At 43.4% G+C, this 26803-nt stretch overlaps 1 protein-coding gene across 1 annotated transcript; it reads left to right on the forward strand.

Moving 5' to 3' along the window:
- The first annotated feature begins 2637 nt into the window (after positions 1-2637).
- APCDD1 (APC down-regulated 1) lies at positions 2638-26803 on the forward strand. The gene is made up of 5 exons (XM_041477754.1): positions 2638-2751; positions 12142-12325; positions 13937-14468; positions 23381-23702; positions 25725-26803. The coding sequence occupies exons 1-5, from the start codon at positions 2694-2696 to the stop codon at positions 26171-26173; spliced, it is 1545 nt and encodes a 514-aa protein (XP_041333688.1). The 5' UTR covers positions 2638-2693; the 3' UTR covers positions 26174-26803.

Consider the following 26803-nt stretch of genomic DNA (forward strand, 5'->3'; position numbering starts at 1 on the left):
ATTGGTTAATGCCATTTTTAATGAGTACTGATGCGACATGCTGCCTAGATCAAAGTGCAGAGAGCTGTTATTTGTCACTGCTTCCCATTACAGCACGTTTTGAAGAGGGGCATGGCAATGAAACAAGTAGGACTGGGTAGATTTAAGGAAAAATGACATGCATCGGGCTGATAAAACACATAGCCTTAAAATGACAAAAAATTAAGGGAAAAAAAAAAGAAGACAAGAAAAAACAAAGTCTAGTTTGTGCTGTCTTTTGCAAGTTCTCCCATATCTGAACTCACTGGGTATTGATTTCATTTTATTTCATTACCACATCTGAAGCTGCCCTGACAGTAAATCACAAGCAGAGCCCAATTTACAAAGTTGTCCAGTGGAGCAGTGAAGGCATTGCCCTTTCCTCTTATGAAAAGCTGTTTGCTGCCATGGGGGGCTGTCACTTCCCAGGGGAGAAACCATGACCTTCTGGGATAACCGCCTTTTGTAAGAAATAATTTTTTGCAGGCGATTCTCTGCCTCATCTTTTTGCAAATTATTATGTTGCTTGATCTGGGGATGGTAAAACAGATTGTGCCTATAAGAAGCCTCTCCTTTTGGATGCTGCTGCTTTTATGCAATTACATTCAAAACCCCTAATCCTTCATTACTGCTCACAGTGACACTGGCCTGCATTTTATGTTCAGTTAAACAGCAGAAGTCACATTAGGAGACTTCCTACATGCTATAATACCCATATGTGTGCCAAACACACGAGACTCTTCAGATTGGCTTCTTCCACCAGGCAGGATCCCTTAGTAATAACCTGCTCAACCAACAATCCACTTTCCCACACACATCACCTTTCCCTTCTCCTTCTAACACCCATTTGCACACCCAGCATTATGTTACTGACAACCCTGACAGTGACTTCTCTTAGGGGAGGCAGCCCAGCAGACACAGATCTGAAGTACATCACAGGTCCTCAAGATTCAGTAATGCAGATGTTTGTACAGTATTTGGAGTGGATATTGTTGTTTTCCTTGCTCATTGTATCTGACTCACTTACTGAACCTGCAGATAAAGAAAAATTATTTGGGTGTCTCTGCTATTGTAGAATTGTAACAATTGTTATATTGACAATTGTTACAATTGTCTCAAAATCAGAATTTTGACCTGGATACACAACACTTTTTCCCAATGCATTGTGTCTACAGCATGAATCACCTCCCTTCACACGCACGCCTGACAAACACCTCTGTCGCAACGACAGGAGAAGACGATGAGCAACCAACGTGGGGTAAGGCATTTTTACAGCCTTACCCAGTGTTACTTGATCGTGTCCATGGACACCTGTTTCTTGGAGGATGTTGCCTTTCTCTGTCCACGTCTATCCAGGTCATTGAGACGATGATATCTGATCACTAGAGGCTTGTGCAGACCACCACCAAGTGCTCCGGAAACCACCCTTTCCGGCTGGAAAGACATTTGTGTGAAGGCGCAAGCGTAACCCTGAGAATCCAAGGCACCGGAGCACTGACTCTGACTCACCACTTACTTGCTTCTGTCTCAGTTTCCTCCCTATATAAGTAAGGAAGATTAAGTTTATTCTTCCCTCTCAAGGGGCTTGGAAGGAATCAACATTGTTTGTATTTCTTTTTAAGTATGCAGCATGTAAACACTTTAGCTCAGTTAAGCTGTTCAAAACGTAGTTATGTTGATTTTCTCAACATTTCCTCCAATTTGTTACACATTCTTTGCCATGAGGCCCTACTGCTGAGCACACAAGGCCAAACACAAACTGGAAAATATGACATCCAGAGGACATCACAAATGAAAAGTCCCGTGATTAAACTCAGGCACGAGTCACTCATAGGTGCATTAAGTCCACGTGTGTTTGCATGACCAGGGCCGAAGACTAGAGAAAAAAGCAAAACTAATCAACAAGAGACATGGAGGGATGCATGCAGGAGAGTGCAGCACCAAAGCATCCCTGACACGCACTTTTAGCTCATAAAATGCCGTATTTACATGCAAAGCAGTAACTACACAGAGGTTTCCTTTCGAAGAGAGGACGCACACCAACTTTTTTTCTCTTCAGCTTACGGTCGAAGAGACCTAAGTCCCGCTTCGCACCCCCAGGGAAGAGAGATTCCTGCCGGCCCCAGGAGCCGCAGCCCAGCCGGCACCTCCCTGCCCGCAGCCTCTCTCTCCCGAGCCTCAGCCCGCCACGTGCACATCCCAGCCGCCGCCCGATGGCAAAGCCCCGGGATGCCCGGCGCCCACACAGCGCGGTGTCCGCTCCGTGCCGCTCCCGCCCCCGCGGATCCGCCCGGCAGGTCCCCTGCGCCCCTTCCCCCGCCGTGGGAGCGCCGTCCGGGGCTGCCGCCAGCCCAGCGGCGGGGCCGCCCCCTCCCCGCCCCGGGAGGAGTCCCCACCTCCCGACCACTCCTCCTCCTCCTGCTGCAAGGGGAAATATGAAGCGGAGCCGTCGCCGCGCTGCGCGGAGACGAGCAGGGACGCGGCGGCGGCGGTGCGGGCATCCTCGGGCACCGAGCGGCGGCGGCCGAGCCGGAGCCCTGCCGGGTCAGCGGCGTGCGGGGCGGGAGCCCTGAGGAGCGGAGCGGCGGCGGCGGCGGCGCCGGAGATGTGAGTGCGGGGCGGGGTGGCGGCGGCCGGAGCGCAGGAGCGGGCGAGGAGCGCTGCGAGCCGGGGAGATGTCCGCCCCGTACGGCAGCCTCATGCGGTACCTGTTCCCAGCCCTGCTGCTGCACGGTGAGTGCGGTGCCGGCGGCTCCGTCCGCGGGGTGCCCCGAAAAGCGGCTGGGGTGCGGGGGGGCCCCAGAGCCGCCCTGGCGGGGGCAGACGGGCGCGGGTGGGAGCGCTCCGCCGTCGTGGCCGCGGGCACTGGGTCCCGCCTGCCCGGGGCGGAGGATGGGAAGCGAGCAGACCCCGCTGGCTCTGCCTGACCCCCGTGTTAGCGGCACCCCTGAGCGACACGCGTGGTGCGAGCGGCAGCCGCCGGCGTGGGTAAAACCACGCCGAAAGCGCCCCGCTCCCGAGCGTGTGTCGGCGGATTGTGTTGCAGCCTGGGACTCCTTGGATGGAGCAGTTGGTCCGGGCTCCTCACACAAAGTTTCTTTACTCAGCGCCGGCAAGAGCTGGCGCTGCCGAACTCCGGCGCGTTTGGCCGAGACACCCTGCGGGGCCCACGTTCTTCCTCTTATCGGGAAGCGTTTTTTGGCGTGGAGATGTTACCTGGGAAGCCTTCGGTAGCAAAGTGTGCCAGCACCGGATCTTGTGCGCAACTAAAATTGTTTTGCTGCAGAGCACAAAAATTCTCGGTGTTATTACACACAGTCCTGTTTTGACAGCCTTTCAGTTTAACCCTGGCCTGACATCTCTCTGAAACTGCACAGTAGGCAAAATTTTAGTGAGAAAAGTCAGCGTATTTAAACTTGAAAGTTGAGCTTGTAAATTCATTTTTAGGCCTTTAAACAGATAACCCATCTTTCCAGAAAGGCAGTGTTCTTCAAGAGAAACTTCTGAAAAGGACGCAGTTTAATGAGCTGCTTAGGTATGTCTAACATTTGGCAGCCAGATTTGAAAAATCTGGGTATGATATCCTTCTGAAAGTGTGACTCAAGCCACTCAGTTACAGCATCATTTTGGAGAGTGTTCCCAGTTCTGAAGTCCTTTATAGCATCCAGTGTCTGTCAGTTAAATTTCTTAGGACTCCAAGCTTAGTCGTAAAAAGAGGAATTTTTTTAACTGTTAGAATGCAAGTGACCTACATGGATTCAGTGGGAGATCTGTGAGCTGGGGTTAAGGATTTCAAAGCTATTCCTGGGGTTGATTTTGTGAAGCAGGGATTGTCTCTCTCTATGTTTGTACAAGTGCTAAGCACACACTATGGTATTTAATAAATAATAAAGAGCATGGGCTTTTGATGGTATATTTTGTTTAGAGAAAGAAAGAGTAGGAGGCTCTGATCCCCAGGAGGGGGTTTATACTCTTCTCACAGCTCAGCTATGAGATCCGGAGAGCGTAGAAACATGTTTAGCTGAGCCAGACCTGACAGGACGCCAGAGGTGTTCTTTAAACTCTTGATCTGAGATGTAAAAGTTGAAATGGGAGACTTGAAGTTAGAGGGTAAAGAGAGGAGGTGTAATTGCAGGGTTGGACTCCCTGGCTCATCTGCTTGGAATTACAGAGCAGAGCTGAATGCTGGCTGGAGCAGGAAACAAATCAGGGCCAGTGATCAGATCAAAACAGCAGCTGCCAAAAGAGGATGATGAAGGAAAGTCATCCATTTCTTCCATCTGCAGTTATATTTCACCAAATAACATAAACCAAAGTTCTTGTAGAAAGATACAACTCACTGCCTTGTATATAAAGACAAGTACCTTGGTAATGTAGCAGTTCACAGTTTGGATCAGAGTTTCAAGAGTTTGGAAACTACTGCCCTTTTACAAACTTGAAAATTTTATCAGTGGCACTGAAAAGTAGCCCATGGAAATGTGTTTACCATGTTGGCTTTAACCTGATCTAGAGCTTTTCTGTCCATGCCATAAAGTCAGTAGAAGCATCCTTCAATCCACGGCTATCCCAAATTGCTAATGTGTAAGAATAACCAGCAATCCCAGGGGATTGCAGTGTTAAGCCTCTTTGCAGCATGCAGTGTTTTCTTTCTGGATTTCTATTGCGTATGGCAATTTGAGGGTTAAAAGTGAGTGAGTGTGGGTGGGTGGTTGAGGCTTTTTAGGGCTTAAAGCTTTGTGACACAAGTTAAAATATCCTGTAAGGCTAGAGCTTCTGCTTTCATTACATTAAGAAATGCCTGCTTTAATGTCACTGAGTGGAAATTTGGGAAAACTAGTCTTCATTAATCAAAATAAAACCTGTACATGAACAGTGTCATAAAAAAAAAAAAAAAAAAAAAAAAAAAAAAAAAAAAAAAAAAAAAAATTTTGGGGGGGGATTTTGTCTTTTATCGATTTGCAGCTGGAAGTTGTCCATTATCACTGTTTTCTTTCCTTAGACAAAAAGCCACAGAAGTTTCAGATGTCAAACACTAAGATCATTCAACTCCAAAAAACCTGAATAATAAGAGCTACGTTCAAGTGGATTCAAAACAAATTTGGCTAATTTATTTTGTAAAAATAACTTTTTGTATATAAATACAGATGATTAAAAAATAGTGTATTTCTGATTATGCTACTGTTAGAGTAATGAGTTAGAAACTTTAAAACAATTAGTTGATAACATCATGGAAATGGTACTAATAAAGATGATGAAAACACGACTGATAGGCTTTTCAGAGCAAAACTGTTTATGCTTTTAAAAGTTCTCTGGCAATGTTGCTTAAGTGTTTTATTTCAAAACTTTTTCAGGAAAATAATAAGTAATGCATCAGGAGATATAATACCCATAGCCATAGAATGAACATATATTGTGCTCTGTGCTAGGGACATATGTGGTCTGTTTCCTCAGTTAAATAATGCATTTCAAAATCTAGAAGACAATAAAAAGATGAGAAGACACACTGCTTAGTGTAAGAGCTGGAGAATTTGCAGGGAGAGTTGGAAGATGGACGTAAATTCCATTTCAGTCATTTTTGTAGCTTGACTGTGGGCTAACAGTCGTAAGATGTTGATGTCATCAACAGAAAGGGCAACTTTTTTGTGCTCTGTAGGGTGTCTGTAGAAAGTAGGTTGGCACCCAATGGGGCCCAAAAGTTGCCTCAACCACACTAGAGGCAAATACCTTCAGCTATTCAAGGCAAGGGTAGCATTTCATTAGTGAAGTGATTATTTAGGGCTGATAGAGGGAAGGATTTTATGTAGTGAGTTTGTTTAGCGCTGTCTTCACCCAGACACAAGTCCCAGGGGAGTTGGGGGCAGTTCTGCGTGAATAAACCCCAGTGCCAAGGTGTGGGTACAGGACGGAGCAGATGCTCTGACAGAGAGCAGATGTTTCTTGCAAAGAGGGCAAGACCAAACTGCCATTGATACTGAACTACACTGACATCCCAGCACTGCACCCGTTCCTGTCAGGGGCAGAGTTCCCACTGCCCTGAAGGAAGATGGACTTTAACCCTTCAGGGTTTCATAAAGAAACCCTCACTCTAGGCAGTGCCATTTCACCTTGCACAGGCAGCAGCAGCCATCCCAATTAAGAACTTCAGCTAAGCAGAGGTTATGGGCTGTGTAACTGCTTGGCTCCTGGTTCTCTGACCTCTTCCAAGAGAGGGCATTAAATAAGGACCAAGCTGTAGGGTAACAGGGTTCCTCTGTGCTGGGCCTGTCAGCTTTGAGGGGGTTATTTTTTAGCTGTCCCATGTAAACATCCTTTGGGTCTCTCCTCAGGATCTTCTGTGCTCTGAGCGTTCATTTTGCCTCTCTTCGAAAGCTGCACTTGGAAACTCTGTGTGCACAAGAGAGGCAACAGATACATGTGAAAGGAAGTCATTGTCCTGTCTGCTTCCCTGGCCATAAAACCCGGCTTTCCTTTCCCAACCCTTTTGTTTGTAGTAGCTAATTTGGGCCCCAGTCTTGCGAGGACTCTTTGAAGTTTCAAGTGCAGGGAAAACACTGGTAAACACAGCTCGTGGCTTGGTAACAGGACAGTATATTCTCCATGGCAATTATGTAAGCTTGCACTGGAGCTAAAAGCCTGTCATAGGCATTATCTGACACTATCCCACATCAAGAAAGAGCATGATCCAAATGTCTATTTATTTAATTGTGCAGGGCAACTGCCCAGATAAGGAGAGCTATAAAGTTAATCCAGCCAATTATTCTTTATCTGTTGTAAGGTTTTTCCAGTTGCAGACAAGTTCTAACTTGAAAAGAGATTGCTGCAGGAGTAAAGCATGAATGTTAAAATGTTTCTGTCAGAGATGAAGCCGTTGCTTATTTTGAACTTATACTATCACTTGAGGTTGTTTTACTTCATAATAAAATGTTGTTCTTCTGTATTTACATCACTAGATGTTAAAAAAAAAAAAAGTTAAGTGGTTCCTGCTGAGCAATCCCGGTCTAAATCCAGGTTTGAATCCTACTCTGAGGTAACATCTCTTCAACTATCTAGCAAAGGATGAACCTGCTGAACACCTGGTAGCTTTGAGACTGGTTTAAAGCACTACACTTGGAATTGTTCGAAGCTGTGGTTTAGATTCTGAGGTAGAGACATTCATTAAACTGATAAAATCTAAGCAGTTTAAGATTATTTGCCTTCTACTTTAGCAGTCTGGCATAGCTCTGAACAGAATTTGGCCTGGGTGTTCAGGCACAAATTAAATTAAAACTTTCTGTGTTCAAGCAAACTCTACGTATTATCTTTGTTGCAATTGCACAGTATTTGCATGCCATTTTTCAGAAAACCAAAACATTCATTCTAGCATCTTGCAGTTTTTTGCAAAAATGTTGGCAGAGAGCTTTGTCATAACCATTTTTGAAACACCTTTGGGTAACAGGCTGCCAACAGATTGCCCTTTTAAGATTTGTATTTTACTCGCAGCTATGTGCAGAAATCTTTGAAGAACTTGAAAGAAACCTATCTTCCCTTAACAATTATTTTTATCTTGGATGGTTGTTCCCACATCAGATACAGGTTTATAGGTGAACATGAGAGCCTGAAGCCCTCTGTCTGGTGTGGTGCATGCTCCTATCCACGTCTTACTGGCATGGCAGTGGTACAGACCTCCACTTTCTCACTCAGATGGATGTTGGATCCTGCCCCTGTAAAGTGTGATCTGAGATCACAGACCCTCAAAGATGTGTGTGATCTCTGAGGGTCTGGGCAGGGATCCCCAGTGAGCTGTAGCCCTCTTATGCTGTATTCAGTTAGTCTCATGATAAAGCTGTGTCACTGCTAGGGCTTGATTTTGAAAGGGAAGCTGGATATCAGCTCATCATAACATGCTTTTGTTTTGCCACCTGGTATTTCAGGTGGATTTTGGAATTTTCCTTTTCCTTTTGGACTTGCTCTTTTGTGAAAACAAACGCTGTGGGGTGGGGGATACAATCATACCAATCTCTGGTTGTGGTGCAGCTAAAGTGAGAGCCAACCAGAGGCTTCACAAAATTATTGTTATTGGTCTCATCCAAAGATTTTTTTGTTTGTTGGTTTGAATTCTGTCACACTTTTGAGTAGTAACATAGTGGGTGGATTTGGGGTTTATGTCTTTTGACAAGTGGGTAATATTCCTTCATAACACACAAAAATTCAAACAGTTAATCAGAGAGAGAGTCTGAAATATTCTCAGTTGAGTCTGAGATACTCAGTCATGGAGACACTGAAACCTACCATCTGTCAATGCTGTAGAGAATAGCAGACTTGGATCTCTCTGAATGAAAGTAATGGCTCCAACTATGTTGCAACTGCATCTACTATCCAAAGTGGGCTTCTAAAGAGTCATTGAATTCTTTTCCCAGTTTTGTGAATGCATGTTTTAACCTTGCGCCTTTCCAGCAATGTGTCATTTAACATGGCCAAATGGATCTTTTAAAATAAGAGAATCATCCCTGCAGTTCCTCAGTTTTGCAGAACACCTCGTGTGCACTGCCAAGGGTGGAGCAGGGGGGCACTGCACTGCCTCTGAGCACCTGCTGTGAAGAAAAACACAGAAGATGGTGTTTGATTTACTGTTCTGTGTGGGAAGCATATCACTGGTCTCAGTGTTTGACCTGCAGATGGTACAAGGGGAAGTTACATCTCCTTTGTGTGGCAGCTGTATCTACAGCCATATGTCAGTAACTACAGAAGTGTTGAAATTACTTCTTTGTAAGGAAGAAGTTTGCACTAAATTAAGTATTTCCTTGCTCCAGCATGGCAAACATAGGTAAAGGTCCCATTGCTGTCTCTTAATTTGATTCTGTATTTCATGTGCTGATATTCTGGTCCTTAGCATTATTGAGAGCAGCCCCAAGGATGAAGACTTGGAGGTGTTGCTTGATGAGAAGCTCAATATGTGCGCTCAGAGCCCAGAAAGCCAAACATCCCAGGCTGCATCCAAAGCAGGGTGGGCAGCAGGGCAAAGCAGGGGATTCTGTCCCTCTGCTCTGCTCTGGGGAGATCCCACTTCAAGTACTGTGTCCCATTCTGGTGTCCCCAGCATAAGAAGCACGTGGACATGCTGGAGCAAGTCCAAAGGAGGCCACGAAGATACTCACAGGGCTGGAACACCTTTCCTGTGACAACAGGCTGATAGAGCTGGGGTTGTTCATCCTGCAGAAGAGAAGGCTTTGGGGAAATCTTAGAGCATCTTCCAGTACCTAAAGAGATCCTGCAAGAGAGCTGGAGAAGGACTTTTTACAAAGGCATATAGTGGTAGAACAAGGGGAACAGCTTTAAACTGAAAGAAGGCAGGTTTAGGTTAGATCTAAATCTAATCCTTTCTTTCTTTAGGAAGAAAGTCTTTACTGTGAGGGTGATGAGGCAGTGAAACAAGTTGCCTAGGAAAGTTGTAGATGCCTCATCCCTGGAAGTGTTCAAGGCCAGGATGGCTGGGGCCTTGACCAGTCTGATCCTGTGAAAGGTGTCTCTGCCCATGATTAGGGGGAAGTGGAACTGGATAATTTTTAATGTCTCTTCCAACCCAAACCATTCTATGTGTGTGTTTTCTACATCTCTCCTTGTGTCTCTGCAGCCTTCATTATGTTCTCATACCTCTCTTGATTACCTCAATTTGTTCTTACCTTCATTTTTCACAGTTGGATGGATAGAGTCCCAAACAAATACCCTTTTTCCTCTAGGCCTGTCGATGCAAATCTCCCTTCTATTCCCTAGCTGCAGTTTATCATTTGCAAGTTGCAGACAGAGCTACACTCATGTGACATGGAGAGCTGAGACACAACTGCTTCTGAGCTGTATCAAAGAAGACACTGTATAATACTGCATAAAGTTTGACTCCTTTTCAAAAACTTCTTCTTTTCATTATTTCCTTCAGGAAATAATTGGGAATGTCTGATGTGGTTACTGCATTTTTTTTGTTGATGTGTTTTGTTGATGTTTTTGCACGTGTGTCGTCCCAAAGAAGGATTTTTGCTTGAAGAAATTAAATCCCCAAGTATGTCTAAATGAATAAATCATTTCTAAATGCATCTATATTCATGAGTCATATGACATGAACTAGGCAAAATGCAACTGCATAAAAGCAAGAGGTATAATAAATATATGTTGAAAATAGCCAGTTGAACAATTTCAAGACCTTCTTCTGATGGCAAATTTCAAATGTTTAACAACTTCAAAAGGAAATGCGAATTTTCAAAGTGTTTTTTCAGTGTGAGATAATTTGTCTGCAGGAGACACCATGTTGAAAGATAGCACTGGTGGCTACAACCTCTGCCATGTTCCTTGCATGGACATGAAGCACAGACCCAACCTAGTCAGTCCTGCCTCTCCAAGGATGTAGTCAGTTCTAGCAGAGCATCACCCTGTCATGTCTATACCATTTCTGGCTGCAGAATGGGAGTTGTTTGGTGCTAGCATGAGTGACTCTGCTCAGCAATGTAGAAATACCTGAGAACTCTCTTACTTCCAGAAAGGGAGCTATACTGAATCCCTGAAATCAGGCTTCTGTAAGGGCATCTCAGGCAGTGTGCTCAAATATCAAAATATCCCTTGTATTTATTACCCTATAGAAAGCAAGGCCATAAATTCTCATTCACACTGAAGAATTGTTTGTAACCTGCAACATAATATCAGATTTTCCTGAAAAGATTTTGTGAGCTTGTATTCATTAATCTCATTAAATCCTGGTGTTGTTCAATGGTGAGCACTGTTTAGGTTAAGGTATTTATTGTATTCTTTCTGATCATTTTTTACCCTGTCTCCTGGACAAGTCTTTGCTTCTGTTTAGTTGAGGAATGGCTGGTTTTAAATGGCTGACGTGTATTTATAATTTTGGCAATGCCATTTTCCCAGGTGTTACCCAAGTTTCTTCCAGAAGATCTAAGACCTAGCCAACATAATGAATCACCTTTTTTTGTTTTGTTTTGTTTTGTTTTTGTTTTGTTTTGTTTTAAATAGGAAATGGGAAAGGCTTAAGTGTCTACCTAACACTAGGCATGTGCCCAAATGTCAGATGGGGCCTGGGGCATAAAGCACAGGATCCTGTACTGGGTGGCTCTCACTGGTGATCCCCAACAGCCTCATTTCTTATCCAGGTCAGCTGAGAAGGCAGCAGAAGATATGGGGTTGAATACAGTGAGACATCCCTTTCCTGAGATGGCTGCCCCAACTTCCCAGGCACTCAAACAGCCCCTCCACCCCACCCCTTATCCATTTTGTAGCCCTCTGGTGCTCAAATTCCTTCTGGCAATGTAATACAGTTTCCAACACGTTATGTAAGGTTCATGTTTGTCACCTTTTAACCCCTAGATGTGGGGTTTTCTTTTGATCCATGTTTTTCCAACATATCTAAGGCTATGTCTTTTAAAAAGAGTAAAGGCACATTCCTTTTGAAGCTATGTATTCATTTTGTTCAATTAATATTGTGTAGAGAGCATGCTGGTAGATTTTGTATGCATACATTACTAGAAACCAAAATTACTGTGTGCTGGAGATAAAGTTAGCTTTTGAAATTCCTTTTCGCCTTTAAAATAAAAATAGAAGGATCTGCCTTTAATTGACCACCTCAGTCATCACAGAGGCTTCCTGTGTGCAGAGGCTTTGCTTTTAATATCTGTTTTCCCTTGACTTTAAAGAGTAGTCTTTATTTGCAAGTTTATTATAGAAGCGTTCAAATTAGAGGTGGGCTGAAACCGCAAAGTTTGTGTCCGGATCTGGACTCAACTTTCTGAGAGTTTGAAAGTCTAGGTTTTTGATTGTCCTGACCAGAGATTGCAGAGGTGTCTATAAAGTTCAGTTTCAGAGCCACATCTCCTGGGTGTGGAAACACAGCACTTCAGTTCAAGCTCTTTTCCCCAGTTTATTTCATAAATTTATTTAGTGGATTATGAGTGGTGTGACAGAAAGGAAGAGCTTCCCATTAATTTTTTTCTTTGTTTTCATATGAGAAAATAAATGTAAACAGTATTTGCCCAGACGCATAACAATGTGAACAAGTGTCATTCAACACAAGATGGCCACAATGTCCTTTATCACATTGAAGCCCTACTCAGCAGGGTCTCATGATGTAATTTACACTTTCTGTCACAGGGCTGGGAGAAGGTTCTGCTCTTCTTCACCCGGACAGCAGGACCCACCCTCGGTCCTTGGAGAAGAGTGCCTGGAGGGCTTTCAAGGAGTCACAGTGCCATCATATGCTGAAACACCTTCACAATGGAGCCCGGATCACCGTACAAATGCCTCCCAATATTGAGGGCCACTGGGTCTCTACTGGGTAAGGAAAGATAAAACAAGAAGCTTGGGATGGGGATGAGAAGATGGTAAAAAAGCAGAGAAGGAAGGATGAATATTCCCACTTTCAGCAGCAGAAATATTTTTTTTAATATGGTGATGCTCTAAATTCCAGATAATCTCTATATGTTTATGCATAAAAGGAGAAGGAGCAGCATTATATACATTAAAATAGCATGCCATAAACTGTCTTGATTAATCAATTTATTGTCTGGATTTTAAACAGCATGCTGTGAAATATCTTTAAATCTCTCTGAATAGGAAGGAGCCTACCAAGCTGCCAAAATGGATGCTCATTCAAACATAACATTGTACTATATTTGTCTCCATGCATTAGATCCATTGAATGGGTCCTTGTTTTCAGAACATGGGTCTAGCACAGGTTTTATTAGCAAAACAAATTAAGAAGCTGTATTTCACTAGTTCTGTTACTCTTTATACCTGATGACTTGTGTTTCAGAGAGCTGTTTTGCTTTCTGTGTCTCAGCAGGCAATATTCACATGCTCATTGGAAGTGACTTGTAGTAGGAAAGACTGGGTTTTTTTAACAGAAAGGAGTGTATTTCAGGATGAGAGGAAATGGTCTCAAGTTACACCAGGGGAGGTTTAGATTAGATATTAAGAAAAATTTCTTCACTGTAAGCATGGTCAGGCATTGGAATGGGCTGTCTGGAGAAGTGGTAGAGTTAACATCCCTGGAAGTGTTCAAAAGACATGTGGATGTGGCACTTGGGATGTGGCCTGGTGGTGGACACTGTGGTGCTGGTTAATGGCTGGACTCAATGGTCTTAGTGGTCTTTTCCAACCTTAACAATTCTACAGTTCTGTTTATATTAAGCAGTGTAGAGGTGACAAGGGGAACAAGTTTGAAGGCACAGAAGTGCTTCCTACAGGAAGTGGAATTTAACTGCCATTTACACTTCCAGCGGAAAAAAAAGGGGGCAGGGGGTCATTGGGAAGAAAGAGAAAGAACTGACAGAACCTGAATATTTCATGGTCCAAATTCAAGCCAAGTAGAAGTTTTGCATTAACAATCAGAAGTTTGCATTATCTGCCCCCCCGTTGAATTTTTGAGTGGAAAAGCTCAGGATATCATCTTGCATATCCATAGTAGACCAGAGGTTATGCAGTTACACAGAGAAGCTTCTAGAGCAGCTTATAAGCCAGCTCTTTTTGCTGTTCCCTGCACATATGACGTTTCACTTTCTGATGTTATCACTCATTCTGCTAAATCTACCGTGCAAAAGAGAGCAATAGATGTTTAATAAGCTGCTACCATTTTCAACAAAGAATTGAGTCACATGGTGGTCCCTAGACAAAAGGCAAAAGCAAAACACAATTCAAAGTATTTAAGCCTACAAGATAAAGCCTTTAGATATGATCACCATGAAGCAGTGTGTTAACAGCAGCAGAGGGAATTGTTGGATAATTGGCAGGCCACAGATGCCTAGTTCCTATTTACTCTTATTCCTGCTGGAGGGAATTAAGCACCCAGGTGTCTCTGTGGACCCATGTGGGTCATGTTGCCCATAGTATACAGGATGTGCCAAATCTGTGCTAAAATTTTGTTTCCACACCTTCCTTCCTCCCACAGCTGCGAAGTTAGAGCGGGCCCAGAGTTCATCACAAGATCTTACAGGTTCTACCACAACAACACCTTCAAGGCCTATCAGTTCTACTACGGTGGCAATCGCTGCACGAACCCCATCTACACCTTAGTCATACGCGGCAAAATTCGCCTCCGGCAGGCGTCCTGGATCATCCGCGGCGGCACCGAGGCCGACTATCAGCTCCGCAACGTACAAATCATATGCCACAACGAAGCAGTAGCCAAAAAACTAAGTGAGTTGGTGAACCAGACATGTCCTGGATTTGTCCCAGAAGATAGTCCCTGGGAGCAGGATGTGAGCTATGATTTGCTGAGAGAAGAGAACGGCTGTGAATGCACCAAAGCTCTGAATTTTGCCATGCACGAGCTCCAGCTGATCCGTGTGGAGAAGCAGTACCTGCACCACAATTTAGACCACCTTGTGGAGGAGCTGTTCCTCGGAGACATTCACACTGATGCGACTCAGAGGAGGTACTATCGGCCCTCTAGTTACCAACCTCCTCTTCAAAATGCCAAGGTACGTGTGTGGGGGTTTGCACGTGTCCTCTTTTTAAGATATTGCTGACAAAACCCAAGTCACTCAGTTCTTCTAAGTGCACTGATGTAACCTAAAAATCTACATTTGCTTCTAATACAGGGGGTTGATTACAGCCATAATTAACAGAAGATAACAGAACTTACTTTGCGAGAATAGTAACTTCGCTGCGGTTTATGTGACTGCAAATATGCAAAAAAAGAAATTTCATGAAGTAAACTCAATAAAGGCCTCTCTGAAGATGGAATCAGAGACTTGTAGGCAGAAGTGGGAGTAGTTGGCTGGGACCATGGCTCTAGGCTAGCAGCTGAGAGGAAGGTTTCATACAGAACGGAGATAGCAGAAGAGGGACAGGCATCAGTGCATACTTCTATAGCTGTGGGGAGGAACCAGGGAGAGACGAAGTCAAATATGAATATCAGCATGTGGAAGTTGGGTGATCCATAACCTGAAGAGGAGACAAGGAAATTGGAAGGTAAACACATGGAAGGGGCAGCATGAAGGGACAAAAACTGATGGACTGCACAGGTCATGGATCCAGACATAGGCACACACATTAATGAAATGAAAAACAGGTGAATTTTGAATGGGGCTCTAATTCCATTTGATAATTCAGATTTCAAAGGGGCCTCATAGTGCCCTCAGCTTCATCAGGGATTGATCAACCCATAGTAAGCTAAATAAAACTCGAACAGGAAGCACAGACACTGATGGCCTGCAGCAGGAAGGCTGTTATAGATCTTTCCTGGTGACATTTCAAAGGCAGGCAGCAATTGGAACCACATTGCCAGGAGCTGCTGCCATCAGTGTGCTCCAGCTGGGCATTGCCACAGCATCACTTCCAGCTAATGGGTTATCACCATTTTTAATCATCTCATCACAAATGGTTCAAAAATCAGTTACAGCTTATCAGCAATAGCAGGAAACACAGCATTATGTGATCTGCCTTTAATTGCTTTGTAGCCTGGCCTAAGGATCATTTTAATCCACAGTCAACTGTTTTGCTTTATAAAAACTTTATGAAAACTGCGGTAATTTCTGTCATTCTTGTGCTGTCTTCAAGTTACCAAGGACAAATTTGAATTTTCTTTTTGAATTTACCTTCCCAAAATAGAGAGTTTCAGCAGCAGAAGATGTACCACAGCACATCCTCTGCAAAATTTTGGTTTTCTTTAATTAACCACATCATCTTTCCCTTTACTGATTTGGGTGTGAGGGTTGTTTGCTAGATCTCTTCCTTGCAGGTATCTGTAGATAGAAATTATCAGACACCAGCTATATTGTATCTGTTCTAGAAAACATTGTAGATCTTTTTCCAACCACTTGAAACAGAGACGAAATCTTGATTTAAACCACTGTAGCTGAATATTTTTTCTGGTCTGATCTAGGTGTCTTATTCTGGGCTGATATATAAGATAGTAAATGCCTGCACTTCCACCTTGTAGTAATTTCTTTACAGTCAGAGCAGTCAGATGTACTTTCAGACAGCTTTAGAAAATTAAGATTGTTGTCCAGGCCTGCTGTAATTTTAGGTAATGATTTTCCTGCCTCCGTGTTCTGCTACGGTAGCATCCCTTTTTCTCTCTAAAATACAGTGGCTCTAAAATACAATATTCAAATTTTAGGGACCAAATTCTGCATAAGAGAGGTGTGTTTCTTCAGACAGGTTAGCGAAGAGAAGCTGGACCTGCTGGTACTAGGCTTTCAGCGTGATATAAATAGCAATACCATAAAAAATGCTTCAGCTTCAGCTTTGCTTCAGCTGCCATGAAGGATTCCAGGATGTGGGTTTGTTGGTTTGCACCTAAGCATGAAGATCCCTATACCAGCAGGTTCTCAACAGGCACTCTGACCTACTGTTTGCCAAATGCAGGAAGAATAGTAACAGAAGTGCTTTTTTTTCCTTTTTTTCTTGAAGTCCAGGCAAACATACCATTGAAAGGTTATAACCCTTCCTTTTTGAACTCTTTTCCTTTTTTAATTGTTGCTCCACTGGGACCCAGCTGAAAATGAGTTTAAATGCTAAACTGAGTTTAAAACTACAAGTCACAGACTCCTCTGGAAACTGGACACCATGAATAAATAGAAACGTTAAATCAACTTGTTTTTTTAAGGTTTCTACAGTCATACCAAGAGGTTGGGGAGGCCAGGAAATTGCTTCTGAAGTGAATCAGGTGTATTGTGTGGAATCTTTCATTTAAGGCTTTTTTCATTTCCTTTTTATTTATTTATATTTTAGACTCATAAAGGCCTGCCTAAAATAAGTTAAGAGGATTCACATTTTGAGTCAAATTTATAGTTAAGCCTCTATATAGAAGAAAGTTCCACCCAGCCCAAGAGTTTACACAGCCTGTAGGTTGGATGTGGTAGCCACATTCATTACTTATGTGGTTGAAATGAACGGTAATTAAAAACAAATGATTGCTGGATATGTTAGGAATGCCAAAGCCACACGATCAGGACTTTAAACAAATAGAATTGGACCTTTTCCAAATTCCTGCAGCGATTTCACCACGGGATGGTAAATCAAAAGGGCTGTCCAAAAACCAGACAGCTTTATGCTGAGCTACAAATCTGAATAAATTCACAGATTACCATATCTCAAGTGTTCATATAGAATCAGGGAGCTTATAAAAACATATAATATGTCATCTCTTAAGGCTTTACGAATTCTCTTAGATAAGAACATACCTTAAACAAATTCCTCTGGTAAAATATATGGAAGTTCTTGAGTGCAGATGATGAATAGGTCACTACATAGATTTATCTTGGCTGTTTTCTAACCTGGCTCAAGATACTAGTTGGGACTGGCTGATGAATGGAGATGAACATCTTTGATGTCTCTTGACATTGCAAGTTTATCGAGTGATTCAGGCTATCACACATGGAGCTTCTTCAGCCAGCATGAGAGAGCACATGGCTGGGAAGGGCAGGATGGGGGAACTGCTTGGCCATCATCACATATATTACACAAGATGTTCCCAACTGGGACAACACCAAGGAGGCTGCCTGGTTAATTGTAATATCACAAAGGTATATGGGGACTTGTAGCATGAAGGAGGACTTGAATGCAGTATTCGTTCTCTGTGCAGGACAGAAAATGTCTTCAGAAACGTCTGCTCTAAACTACAGAAAACGTGTATAATAGCAGTACTGGGAGACTTATTTCACAAGTAATTGCCTCAGCAATATTGCTTTGTAAACAAAGAACTCCTTGTGCTGTTTTATCATGTGACAGAGTAACTGGAAATATCAGAGCAGGACTGTGATGACCGGTCATTCTGGTTAGATCATTACTTAGGAATAAGGCTGACGTGGTCTGGAACATCACAAGAAACTTAAAAAGCACTAGGATAACCTTCACTCTTTGTCATGCTCAGTCAGTTGCTGGACACACTCTTTCAGTAAGATGTTTTCCCTTTAAAATGTGACTCCAATGAATCAATTCTCTATTACAACTTTATTTACCTCTGGGACCTGACTTCCAGCAGCACCTGGAATTTGCAGTTGATATAGATTCAATGTATGGAGAGAGACTGGTGCTTGGGCTTTCCTTTAGCCAAGAAAGACCAAAGTGTGCAGGGTTTTCTATGCTTTCCAAAAATTTGAGTCTTCATCTCTTTGAAACACAGTGACTTCATCTCTAGGGGAATGCTATGTACTTGTGAAGCTCCCAGGGAAATGCAATCGTAAGTTAATAAGTAGATGTTAAACATGTGAAGCGCCTCAGAGAAATATGCAAAACTCGAATAAAAAGTATAATTTTGGCAGACAAAACTCCTTTGTTGCCCAAGTAGTGCCACTAGACTTCTAGATTAAGGCAACACTTGAAGGGTGCCTTTTGTCCATTATTACTGGAAAAGGAGTCTTGGTTAAGAAAATTATGAGGGGAAGCAAGGTAGGAATATTCAGAAGAATGCTCAAGTGGGTTAATTCCAGGTTTATGAACAATAACAGTGTGTGGTGCCCTACAGAGATGAGGAAGCAAGCAGCTTTTAGCTGAGGTTGGCCCTTGCCATGCTCGGCAGCGCTGTCAGCTGTAGCCCTGCGCCTTTGAAGGTGCCACATCTGCACTTACCACTGTCTGCTCTGCAGCTGCAGGAAAAGCCTGCCACAACTCAAATGCAGCACCAGGGATCAAAATTTACTGTTTAGCCTAGCCCAGGCCTTCAGGTCAACTCAGCATATGTATCTAAACTACTGACACCTTCCTTACAGTTGGCATCTAACACAGTGGCTTCATCTTTTGTAAAAGGGCAGGGAAGACTCAGTGGTAATATTCTATGGTTTAGAGGGCTAGATAGGATGCTTTTTAAGGGCATAATAAATACGTAAGGCTGCTTTATTTGGGAATACTTTACTGTTGAAAATGGACATTCAAGCTGTCCCTTCGGGTTTTCCAGGAATTTTTTTTGTTAATACTTCATAAAACATTCATGTCACCATAATTTAGTATCATTTCAATGGGACAGATGACATGCAAGCACATTCATCTGAGAAGTCTGGTTTTCTCTTTTTTTTCTTGTCTTTTGCCCACGCTAAAATCATTTATACCAGAAAAGAACAACCAGAAGACTTTTGCATTTTATATTGGTTTTGTTTATTTCAGTTTTATGCAGGGTTGTGCAACAGAATCAACATCATAGATCAGACAGTTGTGTAATGGTAGTGCCTTGAGATTCCTTCACTATCTTTCCCTTCATAAGAGCAGTTAATAAAAACCATTCCTCAATATCTTAGAATATATGGTATGGCATTTGCAGATAAATCTGAGCATATCTCCACCCTCCTTCCTGCTTGCAGCACCTCTGTTCCCCACCAAAAGAAATATCCATCTGACAACTCTGCAAAGGAGTTACCGCTCTCTCCAGCATCTTACTTGCCTCAAGATTTTTAATTAAAGTTCTAAATCTTCGTTTTTCTTCATTCCATTTGGCAGGCTGTGTTATAACTGTGTCAGCCGTACTTGTCAACTCCCCAGAGCCAGGCTAATGCACATTAGTCAACTCAGCTTCATATGAGGTCATGCAAAGCCTGCAAATTATCACTTTTGTACTGGAGAGAATTTGTGGTCGTTTTTTAAAGTGTTGTCTTGATCTGCAGTTATCTACAGTGGTGGAGGAGAGAGCCTGATACTATCCTGAGCAATTCATAAATGTGTCCTTCCTGTGGACTTGGCTCCTTGGCAATGTGAAGCAAAGCCATCCAACTTTTTTTGTTGAGCTGGAAGCTTTCCTTGAATTGATGTTCTCCCAAGAATTTCCATTTATACTCATCCTGGGAGCACTAGTTACAAACACTAACACCTGGTCCTGTGATTCTTTGGGTGGTGAGGTTTAAAGCATCCTGACCAGGCATGACTCGTTCCAGTCCCACCGAGTCCTGCCCGTGACACGTGGTATTCAGGAGGTGTGCAAGGCCATACCTTGCTGTCTCCCCTCTTCTTCAGCACTTCCCCTCACAGTAATACATGCATTCACACGGCAGGGCTTTCTTACCCCAGCTTTTGTGGCTGTTGGCCCCTACCATATCCCAGGATTATGGTTATATCTGTACTGCACACACAGTTCAAGCCTGAGCCCGTGCTTGAGGAAATCCGATGCCTGGTGCCTCATCTCATGTCTCCCCGCAACAAGGATATGCTGGGTACAACATGACAGAGCCAGTCACATGCTATGTGGCATAGTCAGTGTCAGATAATTAGTCTTAGGCAGCCATAGAATTCCACAGAACTTAAGAGAAAATTAAATTGTGCTGGGAGGGTTTATGTTTCTGACTATCTATAGCAATTGGGAAAAAGATGAAGGAACCTCATCTTTGTTTGCTTTTTTTAATTGGAATCCCCCTTGCTTGGCTTCCAGAGCTCTCTGGCCTTATTACCACTTCAGCTGAGACAGCAGGACAGAGTGATAAGAAAAAATGGTGATGGGAATTTTTAGATCCTAAGCTATTTTCTCCCCAGCTACAGGAATTGAGTTTTCAGCCAGAGATTCAGGCTTGTTTTGGCACACATGGCTTTGTGGATTAGTTCAGAAATTGGCTTTAAAGAAACACCTGGAAGGATGAGAAATGTTGTCACTATGGCTTTGGCACTGCAGAGCTGCAAGGAACCACCCATCATGGGAAGGAATCTTCCAGCTATTTTAGAGCCAGTCCTTCTAGCAAGGCCCCACTATTAAAAATACTGCACTGTGCACCTAAGATAATCAAAACACAGAACCGATGTTCATCCTGTCCTGTGCTTGTTTTATTGCTTTTTAGTTTATGTCATGCCCCAATGAGCTTTTTATTAGAGAGCTCTTAATCCTGTTTGGGCTCGAACATCCTCTGTCTCTGTTCCCTATTTTGTTTGAATGCCTGTTTTTAGAAAATAATCTTTCCCTGATACACATGGAAAGGGAGTGATTTGCAAAGCCTCAGATAGTGTAATTAAGAGCCAAGAGCAGCTGACCTAAAAAAGCAAGAGCGAAATATACAGTCAATTGTTAAACATAAATTACTCCATAATTAAGTCAAATTGCCTCATAACAGAACTAGCTTTGCTTATTCCCTTGCCCATTACTTGGGCAAAAAATCATACTGAGGGAGTTCATACGTGGCATATTCTTCCACTAAGAAGTTTATAACTTTGTGAAAGATAGTATCACAGCAAAAAAGGTTTATGTGGGCTTAGATTCAAATGCTGGCCTGAAGAAAGCAATGGATTCTGAGTACATCCAGTGAGGGGCTGGAGCCAGCTGGTGTCTCACAGCTGTGAAAGGGATGTTTCTGCTTCCTCCCTCACCACCCCAACCTCTCTCCCTGCTGCACTCGCAGTTTGATGCAAAAAGTTTCTGGTTACCTCAGCCCCTTCATTTGGGCACACCGTCAGTGACTAGAAGACATCAGGATGGATATTCCTCAGCAGCCCAACTGGCCAGACCCTCACAGGTGCAAAGCCTTCAGAATCAGAAGGGCTGCACAGAGCTACAGTAGTTCAGGACCACAGTCTAAGAGCCAGGTGATCTGCAGACAAGTAATAGAGAGTTAACAGGGACCTTCCTCGAGTTTGCCAAAGGGGTCACCTCTGCTCACAGTGTAATGGTGGCCAGTGGTGACCAAAAAAGAAAACAGGCTGAGTTGTTGTTTGGTTCTCTTCAGATTTTGAACAAGGGCAACAGAAATCACTGGTTCCCAGGTTCAATTGCTTTGGCTCACAAACTGTTTTTGGAGGATGGACTCCTGGCAGGAAAATGTGAATATAAACCAAACCACTGTACTGCTCTGCCAGGGTCTCCTCTGGGAGATGATAGAAGCTTTCAAATTCACTTCAGGAGAGAAGGGACTGTAGCAGAAATTCTCTCCTACTATTGATGGGTTCAACTTATATAAGCTATTTTTAGTTTTATAGCACTGTCTTTTTCTTGCTTTCTGGCTTCACTTTATGTGAGTGGGGCAATCACAGCCATAAAGTTACTGTCATCAGTGCCCTTAATGTGTCAGGGAACATTGCAGCCAGTCTGCCCCATGGCAGGACGGAAATGTGTGGTTAAAAGGCACTGCATCTTCATCTCCAGAAAAAAAAAAAAATACCACAACATTATTTCTATTACAATTGAAAGATATTTTCTGTAGGTATATCTGCACTAACTTCACCAGTTGCAGTTAAATTACTCAATTAAATGTTCTTTGTATTTCACTAAGGTACTAACCTGCTTGCAGAATTTAGCTGAAAAAAACACATCTTAAAATTTGGTAACAAGCTCCACAGTGGGAAAGGACTACATCCACTTTAAGAGCATGTCAACACATGTGGTCTCCAGAAAACCATGTGTTTAGGGGTGGAAAGACCCTCGGGAGGTCACCAAGTCCAACCTCCTTCCTCCTCAGAGCAGGGCTGTTGGGCAGCAGTGGTTCAGATCAACCAACACAGATCCTGTGCTTTCATCTCTCAAGGACTCTCCTCGATCCTTCCTGGAGAGAGGGAGACGCACTGGCAGGTTACTCACATCCACCACATTCAAGCTGTGAGGTGTTTTCCTGAGGTGCATCGAGTTAAGAGCTAAAGCTCAACATGCAGCCATCTGGGAGATTTACAGAAATAGTTTTTCTATGTACACCTTTCCAGCCCTCTTTTCTGAGGCCTCTCTGAGTACCCTCTGTAACATAAATGCTCATATTCACTGCTCTTACTTTAAAGTCCACATGAGCTGCTATGAAGTCAGCATTTCTCCACTCACTGCCTTCAGCTCCAGCTCACTTTAGCAGTGACATTCACACAATCTTCATTAGTGCCCTGAATTCCTCCAATAAAATGACTGTAGGTAGCTTTAGAGAACAACTTACAACACCCACAATATATTTCTTTTACACATATTAAACAGGGTTTATATTTGCCCCGTCCCAGACCAGATAGTCATCCGAAGTCTTTTCACAAATAGGAAATCAATGAAATGGCTGCAGTTCTATGTCCCTAGGATGCAGAATAATGGTCTATGCAAAGTAGCTGTAAATGGTGTTGCTCTGGAGGTGGAAGCCTCAGCCTGAAATTTCTCCACTCCTGCCACAGACTTGGAGCCTGCAGACCCCTCCTAAGACACCCCAGATACTCTTTTGGGGCCGGGGTAAATTGCCATCTGCCATCTTCTTGTATGATTTGAAGGATAAAGTCAGCATTTTCTGGATCCTGAACTAAAATGTTAATTTCAGATAAATGCAGACAAGGGAATTAATTTCTTACGTGCTCCTCTGCTGTGCAGTCTTACAAATACAAAACCAAATAGTGCCACTAACAAGATCAGAAATGACAATGCATTCCTTAAAATGTGGAGCTGGTGTCACTTCAGCATGAAGTGGCTGGCCTGATGCATTGCCCAGGTGATGCCTACTGAGGGTTTCTCTCTGCTTTGTTTCAGAACCACGACCACATGTGCATCGCCTGCAGGATCATCTACCGCTCGGATGAGCACCACCCACCCATCCTGCCCCCCAAGGCAGACCTGACCATCGGGCTGCACGGAGAGTGGGTGAGCCAGCGCTGTGAGGTGCGGCCGGAGGTGCTCTTCCTGACTCGGCACTTCATCTTCCACGACAACAACAACACCTGGGAGGGCCACTACTACCACTACTCCGACCCCATCTGCAAGCACCCCACCTTCACCATCTATGCCAAGGGACGCTACAGCCGGGGAGTCCACTCGTCCAAAGTCATGGGTGGCACGGAGTTTGTGTTCAAAGGTAGAGTTGCTTAATACAGTGGGGAGGGATGTAGTTATGGACCAGTGCAGTTTGCTCATAATGATTTGGTTGCTGATGATTTCATTCTGGGATTTGCAGGAGTTCATAATTTCTTGGGAAGTTTGCAGGCATTGTGGGAATGCCCGGCCAAACTATACAGCTGCATGGCATTTCACACTGCTGAAGCAATACTCATTTGAGACAGAGGTCTTTAAGTTCTTATACTTTTCTTAAGTATAAGAAAATAAGACTCCACATTACTTAGTGATCGTGAAGTCCAGTGGCCAGACGTCAAGCCTCTAAGAGAAGTGGTTAGATCTGTGTCCTAGGGCTCCTTCAGTAGAGAGACAAAAGCATCTTCAGAAGGCATTTCAGATCTGAAGTGGTATAAATAATTTTCTGTGGAAGGCAGATGCAGCAGCATGCATCTTTTCATGTGCTCCCAAGGGGCCCTCAAGCAAATAAGAGTGTCCCTAAAGACAGTTCTGATTAAAGATGCCAGAGCAAAGACAAAATGTATCCAACCCAAACCCATGAGGTACTTTGGAAAGCAGCTCTCCGTGGTGACACCACCCATGGCTGAGAAGCTTTCTCATGCAAACAGCCCCATGGAACCTTGCTTAAAAAGAGCTCAGGGGCCTGAGCCACTCCCACAAGCAAACATCTCCAAAACACAACATCCCACCACGGCACCAGCCCCAGCGGAGCCTCTGATAGCCTCAAGCCCTCTGTAGGCTCTTCTCCTTATTTCAGTTACCACATTAGAAGTGTAAAGCATCACGCATGGGTCTAATTTAGAAAAGCATCCAACTAGAATAATTTATTTATCTGAGATTTTTTTGTAGGAGATGGGAGATACCCTTGCCTGTCAGAACTTTGGCTATTTAGAGGTGCATGTGCAGCATATCCCAGCTCAGCTCCTGGCATGAAATCCAGTTTGCATTTCTGGTTTATGTTGTGCCAACGTACCTTACAGATCAAGGTCACTAATTTGGCTTAGGTGAAACTTTTAGGTTCAATTTCTATAAATTACTTTTTACTCCAGCTAGAGTAAATAATGTGAATTGCAGAGCCATAGAGTCAAATGGCTGTTTATAAAAGCTCAGGAAAAGCTCACAACAAATCTTACTATAAAATGATCTGCAAGAGAATTTGGGATTTTGGTATGTTGGGAGGCATGAGGGATGGTTATTTGCTTCTGTTTTGGTCAGCACCAATCCATTCAGATCCCCTTTTCTTGATACACAATGTCAAACACACACCAGGAAAAATCTCTATTCCGCTTCTGCAGGCTCATTCATTTTGGCTTTTCTCAACTTTAACTTGGCTGGAAAATGAAACTTTATATGCCTTAAACTCCTTTGAAATACAAGCAGGTTAGAACTAAAGAAGCTGCAGCAGTTCTACATTTGATACAGCAAGCTGCAGCCAATGTTGAGAGATGAGAAAAAACATCTTTCTGTAGGTCATCTATATTTTATAATTCATGCAAAAAAGGACAGGTAATATAGGATGATAGTGCAACTGTGCTGTTTTACAGATTTCCCAGTGGGAACTAATTATTTTATTAGGTTTACAGGGTAGCTAGCAAATGTTAAGAAATGATGAAAAATATGATAAATGCTTCACTTACGAATTAATACAGACAGTAATAAAACATGAGCAAAGTTTTATTGTTTCCTCTTTTCCTTATCTCCTAGTATAACCAACTAGGCTTTATCTGTAAAGGATTGTCTGGAATTTATGAAAAGCTCTGCTTAATCTCTGGCTGAGATACGTGGCCATCAGGTTTTCTTCAACTGAGTTGGAGGGGGGTTTTTCTTTGCAAAAAGCAAGTTTTGCACAGACAAAGACATAAAATGATACTCCTAGATTTGCTGGCCACACCTGTAATGTGAAAAACTAGTCTAAGAAGGAACAAGGGGAGACATTTTTGATTTAAGAGGTGTGCCCCAATCTGCATGTTGGCTTTGCTTTTCTTTTTGTCCCTCTGCTAACAGCTCCCCTCTTCCTCTCTCACAGTGAATCACATGAAGGTCACTCCCATGGATATATCCACAGCCTCGCTGCTCAATGTCTTCAACGGGAATGAGTGTGGAGCACAGGGATCCTGGCAGGTTGGGGTTCAGCAGGACGTCACCCACACGAACGGCTGCATCGCGCTCGGCATCCGCCTACCTCACACCGAGTACGAAATCTTCAAGATGGAGCAGGATGCCTGGGGCAGGTACCTGCTCTACAATGGCCAGAGACCGAGCGACGGCTCCAGCCCCGACCGACCCGAGAAAAGAGCCACTTCCTACCAGATGCCTTTAATTCAGTGTGCCTCATCAGTACCCAGATCTGAAGAGTCACCCGAGGAGAATAAAATCAGGCTGTATAGCAGCAGGGCACCGGAAAAATATCCCAGCACCCCAGCTCTTGCTTTGTTGTTTATTTGTACTGTGTCATATTGGGACATTCTCAGCTAGAAGCGAGGAAAACTTATTTTTCATGACTACAAAGCCAGGATTCCACCAGACTGGGGGTTGTTTTTCTTCAGACAGAAAAGGACATTTATTTTCTTGATGCACTTGAATGCCTGAGAACTGTTGTTCTTTTCCTTACTTCCCTCTTCCTCCTCGAATCCTGAACGGCACTCGTTTGATGTTTGTGCTTTGAACTTCATCCAGTCTGATCCCTGGCCTGACACGACTGCACAAAAGTAATTGCACTTTAGGACTGCAGACTTCTGGGGGGAGGGAGGGGGTCTCCCTTTTTTTTATTTTTTTTAACTGCCGGGATGAACTCTATGATCCTGCTTCAGTCATCTCTGCCTTCTTACTGTTGTGGTACTCTTATCCCCAAAGCCTGATTTCTCATCAGAATTTAGCTCTGGGGAAGGGCTCGGTGTTGTGCCAGTACTGTGATAGCAGCTTCCCCCTCTGACTTCACAGCTCTGATGTAGATATGTATATAAGGAGGAAACCCACAAAGATTTATCTTGCCATTATCTCACAGCTCATAATACAGAAAGAATCAGCAAATCAACAGCCCTCTGTTCAAAAAGTGCTAAATGGTTGATACCCCTAATTAAAAAAAAAATACTCAGAGTAATTTAA

This window comes from Pyrgilauda ruficollis, unplaced genomic scaffold (genome assembly GCF_017590135.1).
Source record: "Pyrgilauda ruficollis isolate IOZ18807 unplaced genomic scaffold, ASM1759013v1 scaffold41, whole genome shotgun sequence".
NCBI lineage: Eukaryota > Metazoa > Chordata > Aves > Passeriformes > Passeridae > Pyrgilauda > Pyrgilauda ruficollis.

Bases quoted from the DNA above. Each gene is read 5' to 3' on its own strand.
- APCDD1 (XM_041477754.1), top strand. From the start codon at position 2,694: ATGTCCGCCCCGTACGGCAGCCTCATGCGGTACCTGTTCCCAGCCCTG. The intron at 14,469-23,380 runs GTACGTGTGTGG...GCTTTGTTTCAG, and splicing joins CTCCTCTTCAAAATGCCAAG to AACCACGACCACATGTGCAT. The intron at 23,703-25,724 runs GTAGAGTTGCTT...CCTCTCTCACAG, and splicing joins CACGGAGTTTGTGTTCAAAG to TGAATCACATGAAGGTCACT.